At 41.2% G+C, this 24,077-nt stretch overlaps 1 protein-coding gene across 10 annotated transcripts in view; it reads right to left on the bottom strand.

The window, feature by feature from the left end:
* Positions 1–23,768, bottom strand: part of acap3b (ArfGAP with coiled-coil, ankyrin repeat and PH domains 3b) — a 163,670-nt gene extending 139,902 nt beyond the window's left edge. For 9 of the 10 annotated variants that reach the window (XM_046075898.1, XM_046075899.1, XM_046075900.1 and 6 more), the window contains exon 1: positions 23,509–23,767. In XM_046075898.1, coding sequence (XP_045931854.1) covers positions 23,509–23,555 — 47 coding nt within the window. In that variant the 5' untranslated portion in view covers positions 23,556–23,767. Of the gene's footprint in view, positions 1–23,508 lie in introns of all 10 variants that reach the window. The other variant, XM_046075897.1, reaches the window with a different exon arrangement.
* Between the last annotated feature and the right edge of the window lie 309 nt (positions 23,769–24,077).

Raw genomic sequence — 24,077 nt, 5'->3', positions numbered from 1 at the left:
CGCAAGTCACATGACATTAAACACATGGTTAATGGTCGCAGTTTGGTTAGATGTAGGCAACAAAATTACTTTGTTAGTTTAGAAAACATTGTGGTTTTAGTTCAAATAAGACAAGAAAAACATTACGTCAGTCACTAAACGTATATCACGTATCTTCACGTGACTGAACTCACGTTAATCATGTGACAGAAGTCATGAAACCACACCAACAAATGCAACATTCATCATTAATGTGTCTACAAAACATGGCATTTTTTGACACCGGATGAGTTTTAAACATTGCAGGGAGGCTGCACACATTCAACTCCATGGCAAAGTAACTTTACGTTGTCCTACTATCGTGTGTAAAATTGCTCGCATTGTGAACAGCATGAAATCAAATCCCAGTGCAGTTATTATTGACTGACTTCTTCATTATTAAAACAGCTTGAATTTGTTTGGCTGCACTGTAAACATATACATTAGATCTTCTGTTGTATTTTTGTCAAAGCGGCTGCACAATGAGGTAACTATGGGTGTCAACCAGGACTGAAATCTTAAGGATTAAAACTTGAAAGAAGTTGAAATGTCAGTTAATGTGTAAACAATATAGGCACAATATAGGCGCCGTGCTGAAAATGAAATGTCAGTTATAATTGGTGCTACGAAGCTGGAAGTGTCAGTTCAAATGTAACTGATCAGAAGTGTCGGATTATGTGTAGGAAAAAAACTTTTCATGTGTGTTATGACCTTGCATGACCGGATAGTATAAGTACAGGTGCTGGTCATATAATTAGAATATCATCAAAAAGTTGATTTATTTCAGTAATTCCATTCAAAAAGTGAAACATGGATATTATATTCATTCATTACACACAGACTGATATATTTCAAATGTTTATTTCATTTAATTGTGATGATTAAAACTGACAACTAATGAAAATCCCAAATTCAGTATCTCCGAAAATTAGAATATTACTTAAGACCAATACAAAAAAAAAAGGATTTTTAGAAATGTTGGCCAACTGTAAAGTATGAACATGAAAAGTATGAGCATGTACAGCACTCAATACTTAGTTGGGGCTCCTTCTGCCTGAATTACTGCAGCAATGCGGCGTGGCATGGAGTCGATCAGTCTGTGGCACTGCTCAGGTGAGAGCCCAGGTTGCTCTGATAGTGGCCTTCAGCTCTTCTGCATTGTTGGGTCTGGCGTATCGCATCTTCCTCTTCACAATACCCCATAGATTTTCTATAGGGTTAAGGTCAGGCCAGTTCGCTGGCCAATTAAGAACAGGGATACCATGGTCCTTAAACCAGGTACTGGTAGCTTTGGCACTGTGTGCAGGTGCCAATTCCTGTTGGAAAATGAAATCTTCATTTCCATAAAGTTGGTCAGCAGCAGGAAGCATGAAGTGCTCTGAAACTTTCTGGTAGACGGCTGCATTGACCTTGGACCTCAGAAAATACAGTGGACCAACACCAGCAGATGACATGGCACCCCAAACCATCACTGACTGTGGAAACTTTACACTGGACTTCAAGCAACGTGGATTCTGTGCCTCTCCTCTCCTCCTCCAGACTCTGGGACCTTGATTTCCAAAGGAAATGCAAAATTTACTTTCATCAGAGAACATAACTTTGGACCATTCAGCAGCAGTCCAGTCCTTTTTGTCTTTAGCCCAGGCGAGACGCTTCTGACGCTGTGTCTTGTTCAAGAGTGGCTTTACAAGGAATGCGACAGCTGAAACCCATGTCTTGCATACGTCTGTGCGTGGTAGTTCTTGAAGCACTGACTCCAGCTGCAGTCCACTCTTTGTGAATCTCCCCCACATTTTTGAATGGGTTTTGTTTCACAATCCTCTCCAGGGTGCGGTTATCCCTATTGCTTGTAAACTTTTTTCTACCACATCTTTTCCTTCCCTTCGCCTCTCTATTAATGTGCTTGGACACAGAGCTCTGTGAACAGCAGCCTCTTTAGCAATGACCTTTTGTGTCTTGCCCTCCTTGTGCAAGGTGTCAATGGTCGTCTTTTGGACAGCTGTCAAGTCAGCAGTCTTCCCCATGATTGTGTAGCCTACAGAACTAGACTGAGAGACCATTTAAAGGTTTTGAGTTAATTAGCTGATTACAGTGTGGCACCAGGTGTCTTCAATATTGAACCTTTTCATAATATTCAAATTTTCTGAGATACTGATTTTAGGGTTTTCATTAGTTGTCAGTTATAATCATCAAAATTAAAAGGAATGAACACTTGAAATATATCAGTCTGTGTGGAGTGAAGGTACACATTATACAAGTTTCACTTTTTGAACGGAATTACTGAAATAAATCAACTTTTTGATGATATTCTAATTATATGACCAGCACCTGTATTTGATTGAGTTACAGTCTAACAGTATACAGGATCCTATGAGAAGCAGAGGATAATTTACAACTGTTGCTGCACATTTGTCTGTGCCATATAATATGATGCATCTTTGTTTTCATTACTCATGAGCAGGAGCTCTGTACACCACTGTCTATAAACATGCATTTGTAAATATTTCTGGCAGAGCAGTCTGGGATGTGCAAACGTCATTATATCATTCCAGAGTACATGCCAACAGGAAGTGTGTTGGAGGCTTCAGAGTGCGAAGCAGAAGTAAACCATTTCTCTCTAATGTATTGTAACCACAACTCAAGCCAGGTGGAACGGCCTTTTCTTGGAAAATAGAACGTTTTCTCTCCTCTCTGGCCAAGAGAGAGGGACTGGGAAAAACTCTGTTTTCCACAGGAAGCCGCTCTGCTGACTTAGAGAAATGCAACGTGAGTTACATCATCACAAGTGACTGTAACTGTACAGTCGCCAGAACTTAAACCTGTGTGGGCGAAAGAAACAGGAGGGAGGTTATAAAATTATAAATCAGTGATCTGCTCCACCAAACTCTAAAATGTCCTCTATAAACACATATACTATATGTACACATGCACACAGACACACATACACAGCTGCTTTCCTCCCTCCTACTGATCCCATGCTTATCCCTGGTGTGCATTTAAGTGGTAGGAAATGTCAGCACATTTTGAGCTTTAATAATTCTGATTACCATAACGAAAAAAATCTCTTATCTAGGGCTCGAGGGCATTTGATCATGCTCCACTCACATTCTGAGGAATGCGTACTCACAGACTTCCTGCCCACATAGTATAAATGACATCTTAGGGGTTAAAGAAATAGTTGGAAGATGGACAGATGGCGCATCCACAACTCTTATTAAGCAAAGGTATGTTAAGATCACTTAATGTGACGACAGCAGCACCCCCTCTGTAGTAAAGAGCTTCTTTTTTCCAAGCAAGTAAGGCATTATTACCCAACCTAAAAACGTTTGTGATTTGAGTTGAGAAATTGCGATGATGCAGCTCGGCAAAAAAAAAAAAGACACAGCACAGGCTGAAAGCAGAAGGGACAGCATTAAAGTGGGACTGCACGCTCATCCCAAACTCCAACCTCTTTACCCTCTGCTGACCTCCCAGCGGGTTACAAGCAGAAGCCGACATGCACACAGATGCAGCCTGCATGAGAAACACAGGGGTGGAAAAAGACCCCCTGTGGAGTGCAAGCACTTTGTTCCCAGGACTCTTCTGCTTCTGTCCTTCCTGCATCCATCCCACCGAACAGCCACCTGATTGTGAGGGATGACAGAGCAGCGGTGGAGTGTAGAAACAGACACAGTCATGCTGAAAGACAATATAAGACCAATGTCCAGACAGATATTACCCCTAAAATCCATTGACTCTGCGGCGCATTACAGCTGTACTAGCAGGTAGGGTTAGCCTCCTTTGTGTTGCAACACTATTGCAAACTGCAACGTATCGTACGCACCCAAAATCGCCGTTTTGCGTGCAATAGCCACGTATATATGTGACGCCTGAAATGAGATCAGGTTGAACACAGAGCTACGGTACGGCAACCCAGAGTATTCATAGACGCCTGGTCGTGTCACACTCAGCCATGTCAGCCATACCTTGTTTTGCACTTTTGAGTTTAGTTTATTATCTGTTATTTTGGTCTGTTGGGTTTTGGGGTTCTGTTTTGTCTATCGTCTAGTGTTCAGTAACCCTTGTCATGTCTGTTACCCCAGTGATCCCTCTGCATGTCTGTCTCTTTGTTTTCCCCTGCTCTCTCCCTGCCTGCCTGTGCCTCGTTAACCTTGATCCCTGTCACCTGTGTTGCTCCCGCCCTGCTCGTTAGTCCCTGTGTATATATACCTGGTGTTTCTGTCTTGTCTTTGTTGGGTCATTACCTCCTGTTACGTTGTATACCTAGTGTTGTAGTGTTTCTGCGCAGTCTTTCACGCTGTTTTGGATTTTGAACTTCTGTTGGATTACTTTGTTTGGGACTCTGTTTATCAGCCACTCTGTAAATGTGCTTGCCTTTAGTTGTTTTAATAAATCACTGAACTGCACCAGTCGGCCTTCGTGTCCTACGTTTGAGTCCTCCAACCTGCTTCTCCACACCACTAACTTGTGACAGGTCGAGCGTCTGATTGTGCAATGGCACGTCAAAAGCGTGTGATTTGACAGCAAAACGCACGTCAAAAGTGTGTGATTTGACAGCAAAACGCACGTCAAAAGCGTGTGATTTGACAGCAAAACGCACGTCAAAAGCGTGTGATTTGCGATTAAAAACTCGTGTTCTTGACGTGCGCTGTGGATTCCCCTGAAATGTACGTCAAACGTGTGTTTTTTGTATGAAAACGGGAGTCTAGTTTTGGACTTTCTTTTGAGGACCTCATAACACGGTTAAAACGGACACAAAAAGAAATAATTTAACTACGATGCTAGGGCTGCAGCTAACAATGATTTTAATACTTGAAGATTCTACAGATTATTTCATCGATGAATTGACATCAACAGAGCAACAACGAGACAACTGCTTTACCAACACAAACATCACCCAAGTGCTATACACTAAGATGCAGCTTCCCGACACCCAGTTAACTCATGACTGTGACGTTACAACCCAAAGTAACGGCCCAACCAGGAGAACAACAAACGCACTTGTATACAGTTTCAGCTGAGGATTGCGGCTTACTTTGGCTAGTCTTCAACTCAACAATCAATCATGATCTAAGTTAAATGCTAAAGTTACTGTTACATTGTCTGTGGTCGGCTGACATAACACCGGTTGCTTTCTGATCAGGTGCCGTCGTGCTGTTACTGTAACAGTAGGCCACCTAAGTTTCATTTTACTGTGGACGGACTGTGACATTACAGAGTTGTTTTTGTTTTTTTAGCTTGAAATAATCCCATACTTTGAATACTTCTTCGTCCCTCGCTATTTTCTCTCTCTTCCTCTATTTTGCAAACAGCGTCATCATAATCACGTCGTGTTCACACAGGTAAGCGCGATGTCCGACCATAAACGTCTGTGCGAAACAGTGTGCTGTATAGTTATATGGATTAAACGAAGCATTGATGCAAAGAATTTGTGTTGATTTTAGTAATTGAATTCATCGACGTAATCGATGAATCGTTTCAGCCCTATACGATGCCTACTTAATCATAGTAAAAGCACAAAAAGCAAGCACTAATGACCAAATCAACAAAATCTAAACATGTCAGCAAAATTAGGCAGGCAAAACGCTCTGATTCTGAAATGCTCCTTGTGGGAAATCCAGCCTGAAGTTGATGGAACGAAACGTGGTCACATAGAGCTGTGAAGAAGGTAGTAGAAGCACAAAAAGGACAAATTAATAACAAATCAATAATGTGGGGCAGGCTACACGCTCTGCTGCTGAAACGCTTCCAGTGGACTTTGACGCAGCCTACGGACGCATCAAAACTGTGGCGCAGCCGTAACGTGCCGTAGCCGAAGTCAGTGGAATCCTGGTGTTAGCTGCAAAAAACTTGAGAGGATAATGGGTCATTTCCTTTTAGAGTCCAGAAGACAGTGTGGGACAAACAGACTTGGATGGTATCTTGTGTTAGGGCCACAGCTAAATATTTACATCACATTTGTGTATTAGTCTGGAAGGGAATGAATGCAGGCAAAGTGTGATAAATGTCTCAGCAAGACTTTTTTCCCCAGACAGACACAAGAGACTAAATGTAGTGGATACAGTAGCTCCTGGCTGGCTATTGTACACACAGACAAAGAGCAGTTCAGCTGGGCTGATGATCTACAAGGATCGGCAGTTATGCATGTCTGTAGCTGAAGTAAAAGCTGAGCCATGAAATGAAGTTACTGTGTCTTTTGAATTTGTATCCAGCTGCCTCTTACCATTGGAGGAATCAATTCTCGCATTTATGAGAACTATCAGGAACACATCCAAACAAATGCATCCGCACAGACAAATGTTTTCACTGCTGTTATCTTTCTTGCAAAAGAGCAATAACACCTTCTAAAAGCACAGTTCTGTAATGTCAAATACACTTGATGTTCTCACCATACAGCGATGACTCTACATGGTAAGAGCTCAAGAGATAATATGATGCTGCGATGCCAATGACTAACACAGCTATGTATCACAACCCCCACACGCCTGGAGCTGAAAGCCAGAAAGAGAAACTCTAATCAGAATGAAAGTGCATGTTGTCCTTTAGGATATTTTAGCCCTTTCCTTCCATCGAAACAGGCTTTGGAGGACATAGTACATTAAGATGGCAAAGCGAGGCAGAATTCACTAAAAATAAAAGCAGTCAGCTGCAAAATTGACTAGAGATGGTCAGAAAAAAAGAATTCAAGCCACCTCTGCAAAGCACCTGTTAAAACTTGTGTTTTATACACACAGCAAGTGGTAGCTGTACTTCATACACCTGTCAAAAGAAAAGCAGGACGCATCCCCGCCTGTTCCCAACAGGTTTGCAAAATGTCGACACATGAGAAAGTGATAAAGATAATATACAGTTTAAAGGTAAGCCAAATCTGCATTCCTCGGGCTTTGCAAAGCACAAAGAGACACTGTTCCTTTTAACTCAGGACAGCACAGATAAGGCCTGCCTTTTGATTCAGCCCTCAAATACACACACACACACACACACACACACACACACACACACACACACACACACACACACACACACACACACACCCCATATATAAAGTAAATAAGCCAAAGCAAACATACGGAGTTTATACTTTATTAACACATTTCATACTTAAGCACACACATATGCCTGGCTGATTGTCAAAGTCATACATCTGATCCCACTAAGGAGGTCTGTTGTTTACAAAATTCTGTCTTGTAGGGCTGAACTATAACTCAATAATAATGTTTATTATCATCTCTCGATGTAAAGGTATCCAGACATAATTCTAGTACTGAGACATTGCATTTCATAGTTCTTACCTGTAAAAGATAAGTTGTTGTTTATTTTTGTTTATTCCATTTTGATTTTATTTTACAGTAGACAGAAGAGAAACACAGAATATGTTGGGGGAAAAGCAGAGCAAGACACGACATATGCCACTCACAAGTTAAATGTTTTAAATCTGTAATAATGACATTTCTGTAAATCAGATTTTATGATTGTGCTTGATTTCTTTTTACAGAAAAATGCCCATTGCTTCGATCCTATGGTGTGTGACCAACAGAACTGTAAATAACAGTTTTTCTCTATTGTGACACAGGTTTATGTTTGCCACACTGAAGAGGTCATGGCTCAGTATGGAAATAGGTGAAGCAGTGCAACAGTGTGTGTTCATATTTGAGTATATCACTCTTCCCACTCTAACCTACAGTAGCAGCAACTAAAGATATATGTTCTAGGTTAAGGTGTCTATTTATGGCTCTGTGTTTGGTTACGTGTGAGAGAGAAGAGATGCTGCTTTGAACCAGCTGTGGACCATAAGAAAGAAGCCTGCTTCCCTCCTGTTATCTTTGGCAGCACTCACCAAACATCAGCGGAATAAGCCTCCTGCTGACACCACAGTCAGATCTGCCAAAGAGGAAACAACCACCGATTTAGGCTTTTATCCATCTAAGAATGGTCCATCAGTGCCAAACACTCAGGAAGAGGTCCAATCTGGCTGTCTGGTTGATATTAAGCAATCATGTGATCACGTACATCTCACACACGCAATTTGATCAGATCTTGGCCACAAAGTAACATAAGGTCTGGTTTTGGTTTTCTGAGTTTAGCTGTGGTTTACTTATACATGAACTTGAATAATAAGACTGTTGTTGATATTTATGCTCTTGAGAAATCTGATTATCCAGTGTAGTTTAAAGTTTATGCATGTCATACAGTAACTTAATTAGAAAAGCACCATAACGTTTGTATTTCTGTACTTAAACCTTTTAAAATGCCTGTACTGTTACATGTAAACTTCTTCAACTTTGGGTCATTACCATCTGACCATCCCTACACAGCAATATAGAACACATGGTGGAAAGCATCCTGCTAATATTTTTTTCTTCCTTTATTAAAAGTCACTTCACTTTATATTCAGCTTCACCATACTAAAACTGGGATTTGACCAGTTGTAGTTATTCCATGCATGTAAATGTGCACCACACTTTGGCTGCAATGACATCTAATCATAAAAGTCAAATTTCAGCCAATTTGAACTGTGAAACTAGGCTCATGTTTGCATACTGCATATTAATGTCTTTCTCCACTTGGGTCTTTCAGAAAACACTCACTTCTCAAGTCTAATCTCAGAATCCTAAATGACCCGTCAGCACATTTTTAAAAGTCACACATGCACAAAAGGTCCCTTATCTTCGAGTGTTTGTGCATGATGGAAGAAAGGAAATGGAATCTGCTGAAGAGGCGATGTAGACAATCTGGGAATGCAGGACAGAGAGTTCACAGACCAGACAGATTTAGTTTGGGATAAAGTTTATACATCTAATGAACACTAGCACTGTACGGCAGGTTCAGTTACCTCTTGCAATTGTCTACTTTCTGTTGGCCTGATTTGGTGATTCATTCGCTCCAAGGAATACTGAATGTCCAGATTTTCATTTTTAATACTGAACTCTTCTCAACCAAAATCCCACTGCCATTCATTGGAAGACTATCTATTGTTGTGATGGAAGCAAAGAGAGTCTGGATGGAAAGAGGAGGTAAGGTTCAGGGCTTGAGAAAGAATACAGACAAGTTCACATTAACTCAAGGGGTGGTCTTACGTAAGACCCCCGCACACTGAGACAGCTAGAGAAACATGCAGGACAGAGAGCTTGGGGTCTGGAACATGTATGCCGTTTTGTCAAAGTACATGTGTGTACATGTTTGTGCGTACAGTATACACATTTTACAGTGTCATGGTTTAGCTTATAAAACAAACAGTGTTGGTGATGATTTCATAAAATAATGAATGAATAAATGAATGAAAAGAGTGAAAAGAGCAATAGAGACAAACCGTTTAAAAGTATTGTCATTTTATAACCAACGGCTCTATTGTGATTGTTCTCAGGTTATCTTACATGAGGTATATGTAACATCAGGTTATTTTACAGGTCCCATAATTTTCTAATAACTTTCTAAGATGTTTCCTTAAAAGAACTATGTAAAATAGTGCTAATGAGTTGCATTTACTCGGTTGCATTGAGCTTATAAGTAGTTGTTCATTTTTAGGGGATTTTCCTTGAGAGAACAGCTACGTTAAAATTCATTGGAATAAATGACTCAGACTTTCCATTAAATTGGTAGAACCTTCCTTTGAATTTACAGGTGCATATCAGTTCCCTTCTAGGAAATTGTTGTAGTAAACTGAAGTCTTAGCTGACTGATTTTTCAACTGCATTCAAAAAGCTACACACAACAACAAGTAAAATGTGCAGGGAAGATGACAGCCGATCTTCATTTATTTAAAGAGCAATTTCATATCCTGTTAAAACACGAGCCTTGAAAATAATAAATCATGACATGTCATCCCCGCTCATTAACTGTTGCTGTTGTTTACACAATCAGCTGACTGTAGTATCAGCTGCTCCTCTAGCTTACATGTTGTCAGTGTTTTGAATGACAACATTCAAACATTTCTACTTTTAATTGCAAGGGGGAAACACAGCTGCAAGAAATGTAATGCTGGCCTTAGGGTAAAACGCATTCTTGACTTGGCGTGTTAGGCTATACAAAATATTGATTTTGTCAAATGTTGTAACCGCTAGTAACATTCTTGAGGAGTTAAAAAGTTTGAATTAACTATGCTACCTCCACTATTTGATGCAAACAGATTCACAACTGTGGGGGGAAAATGGAGCTCTAACCGCCCATCTGTTTTATTGCTCTCTTGTCCAAAGTAAACCGCATGTTGCAGTCACCATGAAACTTTTAGTTATGCTTGTTTCATCTCCCTCCTCTCCGGCTCTCTCTTACAGAACCTCCCTGTTCAGCTAGCTATACATCTGTCTACTCTACAGTGACACACACACACTGTAATTCCCATGATTCTACACTCACATACCAAAGCAATGGTATATTGAGCATGGTCATCCCTCCTTCCGGCTCCAAGACATATTGTCCATTATCAACCAGTGACTTTGCTTCAGCTGCTAGAATTTTTCCACTTGTATGCAATGGGCAATCCATCTAACAAATGGAAGGAAGCACTCCCCATGTGAAAGAGTGAAAGAGTGCAAGAGTGCATGTGTGGTGTGTATGTATGTATGTGTGTGTGTGTGTGACTTTGTGGGGGCAGGAATGATAGATCCAAGAAAGTGCGGGACTGCTGACATGGCAGATGGGAATGTTTTCATTTGGTTACAAGGAATTCCACAGAGATCTGAGGCGAGGATTCAGGCTGAATAACCTAAGAACAGGAAATGTGAAAAGCGAATCCATCCGTTTTTTTAATGAGAGCAATTGGTGTTTCCCCATCTCTCCTCATGTCTCTACAGAAGACTGGTTTGTCAATCACAGTTGTGGTTTTCAGGGTGGTGGGCTGCCAAATGCACAGTGAGGCTGTGTCAACAACCTGCGAGGGTATGATCAGTGATAAATGTCAGACTGTATCCAAAACGCTTAAACAAAATGGATGAATGTTGGTGTTTACTAAAGACAGCGGAAGTTAAAAGTCCGTGGTCCAAAAATCTGCTGCAATTCTGGTTAGCTTCTTCCACACAACGTCACACACTGCCGGGTGACAGGAACGTTGGGAGGAGGAGAAAGAGAGACTGAAAGAGTTGAAGGAGGCACAATAGTAAACAGGAAGAAGAAACAACAAGCTGAACATAATAATAAGATTTAAAGGAAAACTACAGTTCACAAAAATAAGAGAGCAGAACTAAGGAAGAGAAAGTCTGGCCAAATCTGAACCAGCTGCTCAACTGGATCCCAGATGTGAGAGAGCGGGAGTCAACACACACACACACACACACACACACACCATCACTCTAGTTTGCATGAGATGGCAATGAGCCAGAGTGGACTGCATGACTATTTCATTTGTCACCTCAGGGAAGCTGTGTCCAAGACAGCTGTCCATTTCCTCTACTGGACTCAGTCCTCTTTCTTTTTGCCATAATGTGCTGCGACTGTTAATGCATGTGTTTTTATTCATGCTTTGCCGCCAGGATGCGTGTGTCCAGTTCACCATGTAACTCATGATGCATTAAGCTTATTAATGTTTGATATATCAGGCAGGTTACCACTGTCTACACCTCCTCTGAGTCCATCCATCCCATCAACCCATCCGTGTGTCTCTAAATGTCCATCCATCAGTTTTCTCTCCTATCATCCATCCAGCTAGGGCTATGTGATATCACGATATCAATTGTTTGACGATAGGGTTACAATTATGCTCTATCGTTTATTGTTGTGTCGCAAATTCCACACTTTACTGTAATATTTTGGTGAGTGAATGGCACTTTGCACGGCGTGAAGTTAGTTTGAAGTTGGAATTCCACATCTATTGAATGTCCAAAGTAAAACTAATTTCAAACTTGAAACTAACTTCACCGCGGTCCGTTCACAACATGCTGTTGTGATGTTAGCTGTAGTAGCAGGAGAGCTGTGAGTGTTGCTGTCTGGAGCTGCTCTGGGACTCGTCTCGTCCTCTCATGGTAGCTTTGCAGCAGCAAGTAGCTACACAACCTAGCTAACATTAGTTAAATTATTTGCTGTGTCGTTGTTCACTCTATCATGGTATTTATCATGGTGTTGGATTTCTCCTAAATCGCTTGAGTCACCTTTATAATGCAGAGAAATATCCAGAGTTACAGTTGGAAATGCCATATTTCATTGAATTTATTTTAATTTGATCTATATCGGGATATGTATCGGTATTGGGATATGAAATGAGCTATATCGGGATATGAATTTTTTGTCATATAGCACAGCCCTACCTCCATCTCTTCATGTATCTTCATCCAGTTAGAAACAGACACACGAACAGACTCAGGTAATTTCCTGAAACCCAATCCGCCTTGCTGCTGCAGCCCTGACACTGATTCATATTCATCCCACATCCGTATTACCAATAATGGGCGGAAGGACAGGAGAGAGGAGGAGGAGAAAAAAAGGGTGAGAACAGGACAGAATACCTGTAGGATAGATGTCAAGAGAAAAAAAGTAAGGAAGAGAAATGTCTGTAACTGTGAAAGAGAGAATCACTGAGTGCAAGAGTCAGAGGTATGACAGTCTGTGTGACGTCTCACTCTTGATCTTTTTGGTCTTTTCTCTGCCAATTAGTTAAACCAGTTGGGTCGTTTTTGAAGGGCTCGGTGACACCACATAATCCCCACATTGTGTGAGGATAACAAACGTCTACTTGTGGCTAAATGTCTCTTTTTACAGGAAACCAACTGTTAGTCATACCAACGTCAGAGGCAGGGATTTCTTTGACCTACTAGGATCTCGAATGATCAAGAGATGAACAACTGAAGAATCTGTTTGTGTGTGTGTGTGTGTGTGTGTGTGTGTGTGTGTGTGTGTGTGTGTGTGTGTCAGTCTGGCGGAACTGGCTTGTCCTGATACATTTCTAAGTTTTGACCCACTTGAACAGGGTGTAAACAAAAAATGTGGACTGCAGATGATATTTTATGGCAGAGTTTAGTTTTTAAATGGTTTACCCTGACCAAGAAATGCTTTGGGATGAGAAGTTATTTACTGATCCTTCAACTCTACAGTATAAAGAATTGCAAAATTGTGCATGAAAGATCCAAAACAAACAAAAAGCCACCATGAAGTTGGACATTGTGGTCCTGCAGACGAAAACCTCACTGTTTGGAGACAACATGTTCTCCTCAAGGACCTTGAGATTCTGCAGTGAGAAACCACTGACTGATTGACCTTTCACCCTGCAGAATACGACGGTATTAAGGTCACCCTATACTACCATATGCTGCGTACCGACCATTTATAATTTGTGTACTGCACATGCAAATAATAGCTTAATGCATATGTGCATACACTTCCTAATGTCTTGAGAGGGTTTGTCCATGCGTCGCAGTCAGCAGTGAAGTCTGGCCACAAAGGTGCATTCCACATATTACACGCTGGTCCTGCTTGTTTCCACCCAGTGTGATTTAACAACTCCCTTGGGAGTGAACTCTCCACGGCAAGTTTTGAGGTTCAAAGTTCAGACAGTTTGAGCGCTTCAACTCAATACACCTAAACCAATTGTCAGTCTGCTCGTTTGTCAGTCAGTCGTTATGACAAAAGAAACTACTGCCATAACTTGCTAAACCAGCAAAGACGGTGTTGAAACCGGAAAAGGCTTGAAATCTGCAGTTTAGTAAAGACAAAAGAAGTGTTTAAACTGGGCCAGACACCCAAGGATAGACAACCGTTTCTCCCTGAGAAAATACTACGTACTGCCAAGATAAAGAAAGCAGCCCAGGAACAAGATGCAGGCAATTTATTTAATAGTTTTGATCCTTTTTTTTTCAACATGCCTTGGCAGGATTTTAACAAACCCCCCACCCGATCCTGATCTCAGTGGGGATGAATGATTGCAGTGAGAGCTGTGAGAAGGTTGAATTTGTGCTACATTTTTCACTCTTGACACTCATGACAGAAATCAAATTTGTTCTGAGCCTCAATAGCTAGGACCACTACATCTGCCACGAACCTATCTGACCTTGAAGTCGAGTTGTTATCCAATGTTTTATATAAGGTCATTTCAAAATAATAGCCAGAATTCGTTTTACATTGTCTGATGTCCCTGATTTGAGCTAAATTGACTGGTGAGCAACGTATGGCACAAATACTGAAAAGAGTGCATGCTGCTAATTAATAGCATATTACATTGTAGTCTACCTAAACAATCTACCTAAACATCAATCATAACTCGATAATTGGAAACCTAAAAGTCTATTAGAAGAGTCTTTTAAATGAGTCAGAGAGAGAGAGTTTTCAACAATCTTATGGAGATAATGTTATTTAGCTGGCAGATGTCGTCAGCTGTATCTAGCTGTTGAAATTAGCTAGCAGCAGGTCAGGGTCAAAGCCTTGAATGCACGTGTTCATCCATGACAACCACCCTTACTGCCCTCATTTTTAATCTAGAAAATCAGACCAATAAAATAACTCGGGCTAGATAAGCTAAAGGTCAGATGTTAAGGATCAAACCTTAAAGCCATGGCGAATGGTACCTGAACTGGAAAAATGTTAATATTCTCAACAAGCACAGAAATCTTCTGTGCAAGATATCAAAGGGTCACAAGTCGTGAACTGTGTCAAACCAATTTCTGCAGTTCTACGTTATCCTGTGCACTATGGCTGAATGTGAAGGGAAATTGTATTGAGGTTCTCAGGGTTAAGAAGCTGATAGTGCGTGAGCTTTAAAAGGGTGTATAGGCTATCCAGTTGATTTAATCAGAGAGTGTGGTCACTGATAATCCTATTTCATATATGGGTCCCACACTAAGTCCCCCAGCAGCACGTGCAGCAGACAATCGGCAGCACCGTGGATTCATTGGAAGTGTCCACGTGCTGGACTGATGCTCTCTCATGAACATGTCAAACTACTGTATGCCTGACAGGCAGGCAGAGACAAGAATATGAAAATATGATTAGCCTACATTTATTGCCAGCAGGCACACAATGTGTGCATGCACGTGTAACACAAATGCAGACCAGATAAGGACAGTGAAAAGCACATACAGGCTCCAAATACTGCACTCATCACCGCTTTCTAAAGATTTTGTCAGCCACATGAACATTCCAATTAAAAATCATGTATCACGTTATTTTGACTGAGCATCAGTGGTGCATATAGTGATGTGAAAGCTGTTCACTGTGTAAAAAGCTCCAGAGAGGCACAGCATGTTTAATCATGGTGATCAGAAGTGCAACGAAAATATTTTTTCTTAAACCTGAAACAAATACAGATCATGCTGTTTCTGATGGAGACTATTTGACTTCCAAACCTGGTAGAATAACTCTGACTGTATGTTAGATCACATAGTCAGTGTCAGATAGCAGAAATTTGAATAATGGAATGTGGAGAAAGATTTCACATCAAGTAAATAAAAGTATCATTTTAACATCAAATCTTTAACCTATAAGGAAACATTCAAATATCTGTACTATCCTCTGATTGAGACCATAGTTTCATAACACAAAATACAGTAGCTTGGCAAGGTACTAAATTAAATAATTTCCTGACAATTTATTTTCTAACTTACTAAGCGTACCCTCTCCAGCTTCCAAAAACAAGGATTAATGCCAGCACTGGTAACACACAAGCCTTGATTGTTTTTTAAATCAACGTTGTTGTGGGTTGAGGGTTTCTGACAAGGCAGAAATCCCTGTTGAGCATTCCTGAAGTGTTGCAGGCCTAATTCAATCAATCATCAACGACAGGAGGCCCGCAGAGACACACCTGCTCTAATGTGATGTTTTCTATTCAGGCAGAGCTTGAAGATTTCCTCTTAAGTCTACATGTTGGTTATTATTATTGTCTTTGACGTCTGAATTGGGCCTCTGTAATGAATGATCATTCTGGATTAAGCCATCCCATCTTTTTTGTTGGTAAATACCTAGTCTCATGGGAGAGGCATGCAGGTAAGCAAGCAGGAATTGCAGATTTGTAAGCAGAGAAGAAATTGTGATCCATGTATCCAAACAAACAGTTCGGTAGCTGCAGAAGATGCTGTGTGGGCATATGTGCAGCTTGCAGGCTCTGGGGCAGCTCTCAAAGCTCTCAAAAATGATTACTGGAATTACTGTTTCAAGATTTTTGGACTCAAAAAACATCCGAAACAGGAACTGTGCTCAGCCTCTCTTTGTGCCATTTCTCATTTGAACTTCTTTAGGTGATATGATGCCACATGGCTCTAATTTACTAAAACACATGCGCTCATTTTATCTGACATCATCTAGGGGCTTCAATTTGACGCACATATGTTTGCAAAACAACATGGGTGGGGGTGCCCTCTTTGTTCAGCCGGTCCACCGCATTTCAACAGTGAGTTTTCCTTGTTGAGGAGAGAAAGAGTGCCACAAATCTGCACATTAGAAGGTCAGAAAACACATACATAGATGCTGGAGTGCCAATAGAACCAAATCTAGAAACCTCTATCATCCTGCCTACTAACGACACATCTCAACTGCCACAACTGCACTTTTCATGCTTCTAACATGAAAGACATGCAGTTCACAGGCCGGAGGCCTCTACCTTTTACACACACAGTGGGAACTAAAATATATTTATGTGAACTGCTGGGGGATGTCAGATAGTGTTATGAACCCCAACACTCTGCATTGTTTTTTTGTGACACTTGAGATTGAAAGGTCAATTTGTGACTTAATGGTATCTCCCCTGGGGATAAGGAGGAGGAGGAGGAGGACAGTTACTGATCCCACCACCAACATCTTTAGGAGCTTACTAAAAATGATCCTCCATATCACTGTGTCCCTGATCCTCCATCTACTGCAGCTTTGATCCCATAATACAAGTGTGTTATTAGCATAAGGCTTTCTTCACAACTGTTTTCTACTTTAAAAACCATCTGTCTGGATTTACATGGTCTCAATTCCCCATTCACAACATCAGCAGTGAATTTCAAAAAATATTTACACTACATATATTTTTTAGGGTTCACAAAATCATATATAAAATTGAACATCTATATTCAAACTGATACAATTTAATAGTAAAGAACCACACTGTCAGATCTGTCCACTGTATTTTTCACACTTTATGTGGATCTCACAATGGCACATTTTAGAATTATTTACATTGGCTGATTAAAAAAAGACTTTGACCATAAACTTCTGCCGATGTTTTAGACCAGTGGTCGGCAATAGGTGGCCTGCGGGCCACAACCGGCCCACCAGCAATAACAATTGGCCCGCGGCTTTGATAGCAGAAAAATAAAAAATAAATAAATTGATAGCGGGCTGTTGTCATGACAGATACAGTTACTCACACAATCACTTCCTCTTTAATGATTGTGCCTCCAAAATAAAAGCGTGACAACTTTTTGTGCAGCAATGCTTTATGACAAGTTTACTGAGAGCTTTTACTTTGAAGAGGTCTGAACATTCAAAAGAGACTTGCCTGCCTGACACACCCGTCAGTAAATGTGTGATTGGATTCCCCTGAATTTCCTCAGGGAAATGAAAATAAGCGTCCGTAGGTTTATGAATTCGGATCAAACGCCGTGTGACACACACACACACACACACACTGCAGCACACGCTTTATTGTGAGCATGTGAAAAAGTGTCCTTATAATCAATTTGTTTAACAAGGGAGAAAAAAATACCCGCAGTTAGTTCAAATCGATCTTACAACCTTCCAGAGGGGAGTCTCGCACAGCACCGACTGAGCTAAACATGCACACAAATAGCCTATACAAAGATTTGAAATAATCTGACTTTGTTCTGGCCCGCCATGTAATGGCTTGACAAAAATTTGGCCCGATGCCAGACTTATATGCCGACCGCTGTTTTAGACCCACCATAGAGATATTGAACCTACATAAAAACACCCTACCCATGTGTGGGACCATGTCGGGCATAAATAAATAGCTTGACTTTCCTATAGCTTCAAAGAAAACCTTATTGCCTCTTGGGGACAAATCACTCAAGATGAGGGCCAAATGCAAGAGATCTGGTCGCTGTTTTCTGGTGTTTGCCGGTAAACACTGACTGAAGTCCTGGGACTGAGTGGTTAAGAGAAAAGATGGAATCCTCAAGCAGAGCAATTTTGTTAAATTTGTCTTTAGCTCAGCATAACAATAAACAGGACTGATATAAAAGCTTTAACGCCAATGGAGAGCCTCCATATATGGAGGGTAAGAGGATAGGGACTCTAGGCCAGCACGGTCGTTTTCTTTCTATCAGAGCACATCTCCTGCGTATGTGGATGCATTAAAGAGTGGTTGGAAATGAGTGTCTTGACATTAGCAACTTAACGTGAGTGGTCTGGAATCTCTCTAAACATTTTGCCCAGGACTTGATGTTGTAAAGGGGTCTATTTCTGGTGAAATTCAGGGGGTCACGGTGACTCTGAAAGAGGTTTTCTCCAAAATAATTTAAAGACAAGAACATTGTGTGTATAGTTGAAAGCTGGTACTTCTATGGCTTTGGTCTGGGACACTTTCCAGGCATGACTGCATTAGCAAACATGCACTACATCAACGTCAGCCTACTTTGGCAACAGGTCATCTTATTCAGCACTTTAATGCATTTTCTTTTCTACTGTAAAATCATCTTCTCTGTTTCAAGGTCACGTGTGCCGTTCCATTTACTCTGCATGTAACACCACTGTGTTCTCTCTCCGCTGGCACACACTGCCAACAGCTGTGTGTGTGTCTGTGTTGAAAGGGACAGATATGAGCCTCTCCCCGACATCCCTGACCAAAGCAACTGGTCACCCTTGGCAACAGCAGTGCTACTTTCCCTCCTCCGACAATGAGGCAGCAGGGTGTGCATTTACATATTTCACAGGCTGCTGACAAATACAAATTTGTTAGCTCGGACAAGCAAAATGATGGTGTGTGTAAAAGGAGGATTAGAGGCGATGATGACGCAGGTAGGGAATAAAAATCCAGACCGTTAAGAGAAACCAGGGCGCCAGACAAATATCTAGAGCATCAAAAAGCACTTTAATCTGCCAATAAATGGACAAGTGCTTTTAAAATAATATAGGAAATCACATAAGAGGGGCCAGAAGCTTCTTTTATTAGTGCTTTCAAATCTTTTATCAAATCCAGTTCACTAATGAGTTCTATCCACTTATCTAAGTATATTTGATAAGGTAAAATCTCTCTCGCTGGAATTTCAACAGAATTTATTTCATAGTAATTCATAGAATCCAGCTATTCAAGGATACAGATTTGTTTGTTGAACACAACCAACATAGGACTGGAGAAGCATCACAGGTGACAACGTCTCGTATTTATAAGTAAGAGAACGTGTTAAATGAAGGGAATGAAAAAATAATCACTTTGGTTCAGTCAACACAATATTTGATTTAACTGTTTACCTTTCCCACCGAATGTGGGGTTTAAGAGCTGCCTCTATCAAAAAGCACACTGACTGCACCGACTGGTTGTGACCGCTCATCTGTTATTCCTGCAAGTAAACATAGAAACCACAGGGGAAGTATACACCTGGCAGGAGCAAAATAGGTACAGCAGATATCAGTCACTGCAAAGAAAAGAGTGCAGGAGCATGAGAACCTTCTAAACAGGCAACTATGCTGCTCAGATATGATTAGAATAAATAGAAGATTTAAACATTGATCCAACTGTATATGTGATTTCCAAAGTCAAAAATGTATTTAGCTATTGTTAACAGGCTGGCTGTGTGGCGTGATGCTGAAGCTGATATCTGAATATGAGGTAAACTAGCACGTAGCTTTGGCATCTGTTCAGGTGATACGTGTAACACACAACCCTATCCAGTCCTAGTGTGATGATTACTGATAACAGTCTGCATTACCTATGCAGAAAATTATTTTTGAAGTCATTCCTTGTAAACGCTGTGTTATAAAACATCTTCAACAAGACTCCAGTTGTTCTACATGTCTTGGACTAATGTCACAAATTCACTTAAAACCAGTTGTATTCTGGTTTATAAGGTAGAACACAATGCGTCCACTCTGCCTGTGTCCTCCTGTCACTTTCTGAGTCTCATTCTCTGTTGACTCACTCACTCAACCTGTCTGGACAGCCTGGTGCTGTATGCTGGATGTGGGTGGAATAGAGAAAGAGGCAGACAGGTGCGGCTGGTTCTCCAAACTCCCTGCTGTACACTCACTGACATGAGATTGCTAGAGGTAACATCGGCTTATTATCCATATCCGGTATATTCATTTTGTTATTAGTTTACATATGGCACTTATGCCATAATGCAGTGGAGACACACCTGCAGTAAGCTTGGTATCAAGTGAGGGTTTCAACACGGGACTCTGGGACCACAGTTACTTACAATAACTAAACTTTAATATATCTAATTACCTTTTAAATCGCTCTACTTTATTACCCAATAATTGTATGAACCAGAAAGAAGATGGATGGACAGAACAAACCTCTCAGATTGCATGATGAGTTGAAAACAGATACCTTCAGACAAAACCTACTTGCCACAATGAAATTCTTCCCCTTTTGGGAAATTCAAAGTAATGACGGTGTCTTGTCAAAGCGCCCGCTGTCCTCCTCCATTCTCACATCTTCTGTCCTTTTTTCTCCGAGCTCTCACTTGTCTCCCTTACAGCAGCTGTTGCTTGGCAACAGCTCACACCCACATAAGTATATTAATACTTATAACAATATAGTCAATGAAAGACCTAAATATAAGTTGTTAAAAGATCCTGTAATACTTCCCTTTAAGATCAGTAGGTCTATCAGGTGATTTACAAATATATACACACAGTAACATGTATGTACTTAGTAATGCGTTACACCTAGCACTGCTTATCAAAATATCATGTTCAAGTAAATTGATTTTAGTTTATAATAATGAGGTTGTTGTGAACTTGTCCGACCACAGTTCTGTTGTGCCATCAAATTTAAACCGCAGACATAACTTCTACGAACCCTCGGTGTAGACAAAAACTGAACCAGTGGTAGCAAACATCTGACAGCAGTGTCCCCAGAGAATCAGATGACAGCCATTTTGCACCAGCAACTATTGGCAGGTGCACAGGCTTCATCTCAAGTTTTGTTATGGAATGAGTGAACGCAGCAGGTGATCACTGAATAAAAAAGCAGGAGAAGAAAGAGGAGTATAGTAAACAGTAGAAGTGAAAGGGAGACAGAACAAAAAGGTAGCAGTTCAAGGCATACCTTAAAAATTATTTCATGCTCACCCAATCATGTATACGCACATACAGGACTGGAACAAGTTAAGACCTGCAGTGAGAGCGTGAGTGTGAGCTGTTTTAGCGCCATGTGTGGGAAGACAGACAACACTGGTTCTCCACTGTTTCTTCAGAATGACACAACAAGGAAGAGAAAGAAACCTGGGACACATGCCACTCCAATATAATAGGAATTTATGCAATCACTGTTCTTAAGTAAATGGCAAAGTCATGCAACATTGATTATAGACTTGCTGCCATTTTTTTTAGAAGTGGCAGATTATTAGGCTGTTAAACTTTAAAAGGATCTAATCTTGATTTGAAACTGTCAGGCAGTTGCCATTATCATGGTCTAAAAGTCCTCAAAATGATTGTCACTGTCTTGACTGTCACTGCCATCACCTTCACTGTTCTCTTAAATTTCCTCTTTCTTTCATGGTAATCTCTGTTCCACATGAATTTGCTCTTTGGACAATGCCTTCTTTATGTATTAGTAGTTCTTTAGGTATTGAGAATAGCTCCTCAATATTCGTATAAGTTTATCGCGAGGTAAAACTGTGCTCTGGTTTCAACTACTACTATCATTTTTTGGGAAGGACACAATGTGTGTGTTTACATACACACAGGTATCCTGAGTGTCCAGGCAGCCAGAAACCAAACCCAAGACATGCTTGCACCAACCGGATGACAAGAAACCTGGATAATATCATGTACACAGAGAAACGAAAAACAAGGTCTCCCATGCTCCATGTCAACATTAAACTCCAAACATGTACTTTTAAATGTACTCAACTGGAAAATAATGATGACTATTCATTGTTTTGAGGGCAGTTTCACAAATTGAATGCATCACAGCTATTTGTATGTAAAGGAAATAGTGATCAGTATTATAATTATAATTGTTTTCATCATCACCATCATGATCACAGTTTTACACAGCACAATTTTCCCCACTGCTTGTAAACTCAAGGAAACATCAGCTTCCTCTGTCAGTGGAGGAATTTTCCAAACAGAAATCTTCATAAGACCATGGGAAAGTGAACCAGGCAGAAAAAAAGGAAGCGTCTGAATGTGTGTTGCTTCTCTCCCTCTTCCTGTGACCTTCTGTCTCGGCCATCCATCACTGAGGTGGGATCTAAGCAGCAAACTGAATGTCTCTCTCCCTCTGTCTCTTTCTTTCATTCCACTGTCTGCATGCTCACTCGAATCACAATCTGCTAGTCACACAGAGGTCAAACACGATAAGATGTGTCTGAGAGACAGGAAGAGTTAGAGGGAAGCAAGAAAATGACAAACACAGAAAACACAGAGCAAACAGGCAACAGACGCTGACATGGGGGAACAGAAGAGAAGACAGAAATACAGAGAAAACAGAAAAAAAAGATGCATCTCTAAGCAGAATAAACTAAAATTCTGCTACTTCTCAGTAAAAACTGAATAAATGATACTACGCCTGTCTCCCTGGCATAATTAACGGGGGATCCCCGGCCTAAATGCTGTTAGAATGTCCTCTGCTGGTTTCCCATTGGCATGCAACGGAGTGCAGCCAGACTGGCACGTGGACTGAGTGTGGCTACAACCCTCCAGCTAGCAGGCAAGGGGCCGAACATCTGGATCTGTGCCTGGGATACGAGCTCTGTCTCTGCAGAGAGAGATTGTACTCCTCTCCCTGCTGCCTCTTTGCCAGCCAGGCCAAAGCTGCTGCTGCTGCATCTCCTCTCCAGTCTCCCACCACAGATACACAGGTGGGTGACTGCAGGGCCTCCTCCCAACCTGTATGCCATGCTGCAAATCTCACTCACACACAGGAGGATCCACGTATTAGGCCACATTAAAGGAGTGCCCCTTTCTAAGTGCATATCAGGGGGTTGATTATGGCATGACATTATTTTTTTTTTACACTCATGCAAAATGGATCCTCGCTGTGCTTGGCAATGAGTGTCCCTCCTCTCAGAAGCACTGAGCTAACGTCACAAGCCACATTCAAAAATCAGACCTTCACATAGGAACAACTGACACACGCATGCCTTCAAGCAAATGCACCACAAAGCAAATACATGTTTTAATTAAAAAACAAAACAAAACACGACAATTAAAAACAATCACTGTGATAAGTTTGAAGATCAAAAATGAAATAAAGACCAAAAAAATGAAAAACAAATAAACGGCATCATGCTGCTGAACACATGAGCGAACCAGACATCCAACGCCACATCTTGTTTTATTCATCCTGTTGATGCACGAGTGGAAGCGTTCAGTCCCAGTCTTTACAAAAAACACGCGTAAAAGAAGGTGTGCCATTTTTGCGGACCACTGTGATGTGCCTCCGAGGAGCAGCCTTACCTGAATCGGGGTGAATCTTTAATACATTCTTCAAAGTCCACCGTCATTTTTGCGTTTCCTCGTGTATTCCCACTTCAGTCTGCCAATGTCATTGCCCGCGGCAGGATGTCGCTTGAACCGTGCGGATGGTGACTGGTATCCCCTGACACACAGCAGTCTGTCGCCCCTCTCCCGGTGGCACCGTGACACAAAATGCGAGCTCAGAGCGCGGCAGGCTGATTACTACTACACTGCTGCCGAGACAGGCGAGAGTGGCTGCGCCGTGGAGACTGAAGGAGGGAGGAGAGCGCCGACTAGTTTCAACCCGCCGTAACACCTCTGAAAGACAGGGGGGATCATGGGAGGATGAAAGTCTACACAACTAGCTGAGACTTGAACAGAAGCCTCCCCACATAAGCTCACTTATAAAACCTGGCTGGTGTACTACCGACCATCATCAGACATCCCCACGATCTTACAGTAATGCTAATGTTATTGTCGGTTTCATTTAAGAAATGTGATTATTTTAATGTTTAATTTAAATCGTTACAACATAACCTGCTACATATTCTGCAAAAACTTGGATGCAA

This window comes from Micropterus dolomieu, linkage group LG18 (assembly GCF_021292245.1).
Source record: "Micropterus dolomieu isolate WLL.071019.BEF.003 ecotype Adirondacks linkage group LG18, ASM2129224v1, whole genome shotgun sequence".
Lineage (NCBI taxonomy): Eukaryota > Metazoa > Chordata > Actinopteri > Centrarchiformes > Centrarchidae > Micropterus > Micropterus dolomieu.
This window is presented reverse-complemented; position numbering and strand designations above follow the sequence as displayed.